Here is a 6,366-nt window from a genome sequence, read left to right on the forward strand (position 1 = left end):
CGGTATGGGAATGCAACGGCCTTTCCATTTTTTGCCGGTAAACATTAAAAAGCCTTGAAATCTCACACAGCTCCGACCTCCCACTGTGTAGCTGCCTGAATTGCTGATATCAGACACAGCCCTCCCTGGGAAAAGTAGCCGGAGGCAGGAACTCATTGGCAAACCGGCCTGAAATATTTTTTCCAAAATGTTCTTGGTTCCCGCACCCCTGCCCTTGCCATCAAACCTATTTCCAAGGGCCAGTGAAAACTCCCCCTGTGCTGTCTAGTATTTTGTGCTGCCAATTCTCCAAATCAATATCCCTGCATCACATAAATGTCGGACAGAACGAAATGCAGGATACCACAATTACTGTGAACAAAAAGAGGATTTTGAAGTGTAATTACACCACAAACTCCTCCCCAGAATGCTTACATTGGTCACTTGCTGGACCCAACAACCAGTAGAACTGCTGCGTCCAGATATGGCGGCCACTGATTGTGAATGCTGACTGTCGCCAGGAATGGATTGTACCATCATGCTATTCATATCACAGTGCAGACGATCGAATAATGGGGTAGAATTTCCAAGGGTTCTCTCAATCTCACTGGACACCCAGTGAAAGCTGGGGGGAAAAGAAGGAAAGACCTTAGGACACCCCAAAGCACTTGAGACCCTCTTTGAAGTGTTGTCATTGTTCTAATCTCGGAGACAAGGCAGCCAAATTGCACACAGCAAACTCCCACAATGACTAATCTGAGAACTCTCCTGCAATTTTTCAAAATCACGCCAGGGGAGTTTTCACGGCGCCTGCAAAGCCAGATAGGACCTCATCTCAAAGACAGCACCTCCGACAGCGCAGCACTCCCTCAAGTACTTCACTGAAGTATCAGCCTAGAGTATGTACTGAAGTCTCTGGAGGCGGTCTTGAATCCATGACTTTCCAGGCTCAGTGATGAGAATATTACCCACTGAGCGATAGCTTTTTGCACCAGATTTTTGGTTAAATGGAAGAATCTTCGGTCTATCTGCTGCCTCCAAGAGTGTCAAGCAGGATAAAGGCTCAAGTACGTCTCCCCCTCCCCCACTCCACTCCCCCCACCCCAACCCATTCTCCCACCTTCAAATAATCATTTGCTGATGTACAGTATCTGCGCCTCAGAAGCTGTCATGTGGAATTGGGCAAGGAACTGAAAGTTCATGCTAACTTATAGTACAATCCATGCTAAATTTGGCATGTTCGTTAATCTTTTCAAGCAGAACGTTATATTCAGCAAACAACCCTGGCCATTAGCCAGGGTTACTCCCAGGTCCCAGAAGTGAAAGGGCAGAGTTTAACCCCCTCTACCATACTTCACTGTGACATTCATTTACAAAAGGAACCTTCAGCATATCGTAGAAGTCATACTCCAGCTAGACAGAACCCTGGTCAGACCACACATGGAGTGCTGTGAGCAGTTCTGGGCACCACACCCGAGGAAGGAAGCCTTGGAGGGACTGTAAATTTATCAGAATGATAGGTAAACTCCAAGGGTTAAATTACAAGGATAGATTACACAAACTAGGGTTGAAGTCCCAGGAATTTAAAAGGTTAAGGGGTGATTTGATCAAGGTTTTCAAGATAATAAGGAGAACAGACAGGGTGGATAGAGAGAAACTATTTCTGCTTTCTTGGGAGTATAGAAATGGGGGGTATGGTCAAACAATGAGAGCCAATGAGAGGAGTGAGATTAGGAAACACTTCCTTGCGCAAAGGGTGGGGGAAGTTTGGAATTCTCTTCCATAAGTGGGAATTGATGCTGGATCAGTTGTGAATTTTAAAACTGAGATTGATAGATTTTTGTTTTCCAAAGGTATTAAGTGATTTGGGGCAAAGGTAAATTTTAGAGAGTTCGGTCACAGATCAGCCAAGATCTCCATGAGTGGCAGAACAGGCTCGAGGAGCTGAATGACCTCCTTCTGTTCCTGTAACCAGTGGATCTGCCTGTCAGTTAGTACTGTGACCTAGTACACACAGTACAATTTGAGAATTGATTGAAGGTCTATCAAATTAACCAGCTCAGATAAAGAATGCCCATGCCCACAGATAGGATCTATATGACTGATAATGAATCAGCGTCTGTACACTCATTTCCACGTGGTGTGAGGTTTGTGGTGCTGGGATCTGAGCAATGAGTCACTCACCAGGAGATAGGAGCTACTGCTGTCATACACTGAGGCAATGTGAGTCTTCAGCCTGTGAGATGGGACTAAACCGAGTTACTTACCAATAAACATAAACCCACCTACATATATACACACACACATGTCAATATACATACACCCACATATGCACAACAGGTAATAATTGGGGGACAACATTTTCCCTGCTTGCATATAAAAACACATTGGCATCGAAACTCAGCACTTTAAATGTTTTCAAATCTAGAGGGAAGAGTTTTGAATGCAAAAATTTCAAATCCTGGAGGAAAACTGCGTTGGTTGAATCTCCAATCAAGCTGCACAACATCCCAGTTAACAAGTGAATGTTACACACAATCCCAATCAAGGAGATAGTTGGTGTTAAATTATTATAAGCGAATATTATGCACAATCCCAAAGGTTGAATCAAGGGAATAGCTGGTATTAAATAAAAACAAGAAATGCTGGAATCACTCAGCAGTTCTGGCAGCATCTGTGGAAAGAGAAGCAGAGTTAACGTTTCGGGTCAGTGACCCTTCTTCGGAACTGACAAATATTAAAAATGTCACAGGTTATAAGCAAGTGAGGTGGGGGTGGGGCAAGAGATAACAATGGAGAAGGTGTAGATTGGACAAGGCCACATAGCTGACCAAAAGGTCATGGAGCAAAGGCAAACAACATGTTAATAGTGTGTTGAACGACAAAGCATTAGTACAGAAAAGGTGTTAACGGACTGAATATTGAACAGCAACAAGTGCAAACATGAAAAAAAACAGTGGGTAAGCAAATTGAACAAACTAATATGAAATGAAATAAATGCAAAAAAAGGTTGTAAAAAATGTAAAAAAGAAAAAAGAAATAAGAAAAAACAACTAAAAATGAAAGTACAATGAAATGAAAGAGCAGGGCGGGGGGGGGGTGTTGGTCTCCCCAATGTAGAGGAGACCATTGGGGAGACCAAGCGCAGATTGGGTGACCGCTTTGCGGAACACCTCTGCTCAGTCCGCAAGCAGGACCCTGAGCTTCCGGTTGCTTGCCATTTCAACACTCCCCCCTACTCTCATGCTCACATCTCTGTCCTGGGATTACTGCAGTGTTCCAGTGAACATCAACGCAAGCTCAAGGAACAGCATCTCATCTACCAATTAGGCACACTACAGCCTGCCAGATTGAACATTGAGTTCAATAATTTCAGAGCATGACAGCCCCCCATTTTACTTTCATTTTTAGTTGTTTTTTCTTTTTTTCTGTTTTACATTTTTTACAACCTTTTTTTGCATTTATTTCATTTCATAGTTTGTTCAGTTTGCTTACCCACTGTTTTTTTTTTCATGTTTGCACTTGCTGCTGTTCAATATTCAGTCCGTTAACACCTTTTCTGTACTAATGCTTTGTCTTTCAACACACCATTAACATATTGTTTGCCTTTGCTCCATGACCTTTTGGTCAGCTATGTGGCCTTGTCCAATCTGCACCGTCTCCTTTGTTATCTCTTGCCCCACCCCCAACTCACTTGCTTATAACCTGTGACATTTTTAATATTTGTCAATTCCGAAGAAGGGTCACTGACCCGAAACGTTAACTCTGCTTCTCTTTCCACAGATGCTGCCAGAACTGCTGAGTGGTTCCAGCATTTCTTGTTTTTATTTCAGATTTCCAGCATCCGCAGTATTTTGCTTTTTGAATAGCTGGTATTATTAGCTTTTATATTAATTTTTAAAAGTCGTAGTCAGGCATTTTACGACTTGGAGATGATCTGATTTTGAGAGATACCTTGCAGCATGAAGGCTCAGTGTTTTGATTCTTCTTCTGTGTTGAAGACAATTATGTTTTATTTATTATTATACAGATAAAGGAGCCGGGGAAAGCGTGTAAACTGGAATTAATCTGAGTGAGAACACAGAGGCACAAGTATAAATGCTCACAATCAAACAGATAGATCTTAACATTTAAAAATAGAAAGGCTGAATCGTTTACAATAAACAAACTACACATGTGCACCTTTGATCTCCTGAACACTTGGCAAATATCCCAGACATTACAAGTAATTATTAAATTATTACAATTAATGTAAAGATAAGCGTGTGGGAGCAGAGTGTATTTTAAATTGTATCTAGTACGGGAATTTAAAACAAAAATAAGTTCAACACTTTAAAGTTTTGACATGATATTTAGGGCGACTTTTATCCAATATTACAGATATCAATACAGAATTAATACTGTCTTAAAGCCCCAGTTCACCCAGGCGGTAAGGGCACAAGGACCACAGATCTTCCAATTCAGAGCATTGTTAACAGTTAGAAATCGATAGTGTCGATTATCAAAGGGATAAGTTTTCAGGGCTATGGTGCAAGAGCAGGGGGAGTGGAACTATTTGGTCACCTCTTTCAACTAGCCGGCACAGGTAAGATGGACCGAATCGCCTCCTCCTTACGCATCATTCTACCAATTGCTGATGCAGATGTTTGCAGTCAGCCTGACGACCAGACAGGACCACAGCTTTCTGAACACAGTAATTAGACGTTTATTTATTGCATTCATTTATTGATACAAAGTTTGCAAAAACGGTTGTTGCAAATAGTTAAAAGAATGCTGACTTTTTGTTGGTTAGCGATCCGACCTATTTAAAAGAGCAATGCTCACCTTTAATCCCAGCGGGAGAGTCAGGTTCCTTCACATCCGATAATAACGAATACTCCATAGCTGACAATCTAAGTGGCTAATTTCCAATACTCACTCCGTTCCATTATTAACTGGGGTTCATGGTGGGGCCCACAGGATAGAGGATTACCAAGCCCAGCACAAATGTAATTGTAAATTAAAAGAAATGGTGCTAAAAAAAAGACCAGCATTTATTAAAAACATTGCACCCAGTGATTCCAATTCCCCCCCACCCCCAGACACACACACACACACACCCGTTCTCCCTGGTCCCCACCACTTCTAATGTTTACCCTTTTAAGGTAACTTACTGCGTTGACTCCGAGGGTTCCGTTCCTTGATTTAGGGGTGACCCCCAAGAGGATGGCACTGGCTGCCACGGCGCCCAGCATCTGGGAGACGATGTACATGAGGGCCCGCAGGATGCTGATCTGACAACCCACCAGCAGCCCCAGGGTGACGGCTGGGTTCAGGTGAGCCCCACTGATGTGGCCGATGCTCTGGGCCAGGGTGGCGATGGCCAGCCCGAAGGTCAGGGCGATCTGCACCATGTCAGCGGGGAAGCCGCTCGCCGTCCACTTGGTGGCCGAACCAGTGCTGAGGAAGATGAAGATGGTCATCCCCAGGAACTCAGCGAGCACAGCCCTCCAGAAGGAGGTGCGCTGCACCTCTCTGACCATGGTTAAAATATTCTATACAATTGCAAGTTACTCTGCAGAAACTTCAAGCGAGGGAGAGGAAAAGTCACGTTAGCAGAAAGTGCAACTCGCAAGACATTTTTATAGTGGATTTCCTTTTGTGAATGAGGTGGGTGGGACAAGGGGCGTTTCAAAGGCTCGCCTGGGATATTGAACCTTCAACAGGCGTCTGTGCTCCTGAGTTTGCCAGCTGTTAAGAGGGGGGAAAGTTATTACTCTGCTCTTTCACCCCTCATATCTTCACTCTCTCTCCTGGGCCGATACTTACCCTTCAATCAACAGACGGTCATTAGCACATTGCTGTTTTTGGGAGCTTTCTGTGCACACATTGGCTGCTGTTTTTCCGACAACATTTTTCTTGCCATTTTTGGAGGCAGATTTTTCCGCCTGCTCTAAGCGCTTGACTGTGAGGGCAGCCAGTGGCGGAGCAGAAAATACCTAAGGACAAATAACCAAACAAAAAAGGATATCACACTTGCAAAGGGTGCAGAGGAAATTTGATAGAATGTAGCAGGAAAGGCTAACAAGGTACAGGAATACACAATAAATGATAGGATGCTGAGAAGTGTAGAGGAACAGAGGATAGAGGAGCGCATCTCCACAGATCCCTGAAGGTGGCTGGACAGGTAGATAAGGTGGTCAAGAAGGCACACAGGATACCTGCCTTTATTAGACAAGGCATAGAATATAAGAGCAGGGAGGTTATGCTGAATCTGTATAAAACACTAGCTAGGCTACAGCTGGAGTACTGTGTGCAGTTCTGGTCACCACACTGGAGAAAATATGTGATTGCACCAGAAAGGGTAAAGAGATTTACAAGGATGTTGCTTGGAATGGAGAACTTTAG

At 43.6% G+C, this 6,366-nt stretch overlaps 1 protein-coding gene across 1 annotated transcript in view; it reads right to left on the reverse strand.

Annotated features, from left to right (window-relative positions):
- Positions 1-5,537, reverse strand: part of LOC137350720 (aquaporin-1-like) — a 42,388-nt gene extending 36,851 nt beyond the window's left edge. The window contains exon 1 of the mRNA XM_068015655.1: positions 5,133-5,537. Within this exon, the coding sequence (XP_067871756.1) occupies positions 5,133-5,501 (369 nt within the window). The 5' untranslated portion in view covers positions 5,502-5,537. The remainder of the gene's footprint in view (positions 1-5,132) is intronic.
- Positions 5,538-6,366: the final 829 nt, after the last annotated feature.

This window comes from Heterodontus francisci, chromosome 2, assembly GCF_036365525.1.
Source record: "Heterodontus francisci isolate sHetFra1 chromosome 2, sHetFra1.hap1, whole genome shotgun sequence".
Lineage (NCBI taxonomy): Eukaryota > Metazoa > Chordata > Chondrichthyes > Heterodontiformes > Heterodontidae > Heterodontus > Heterodontus francisci.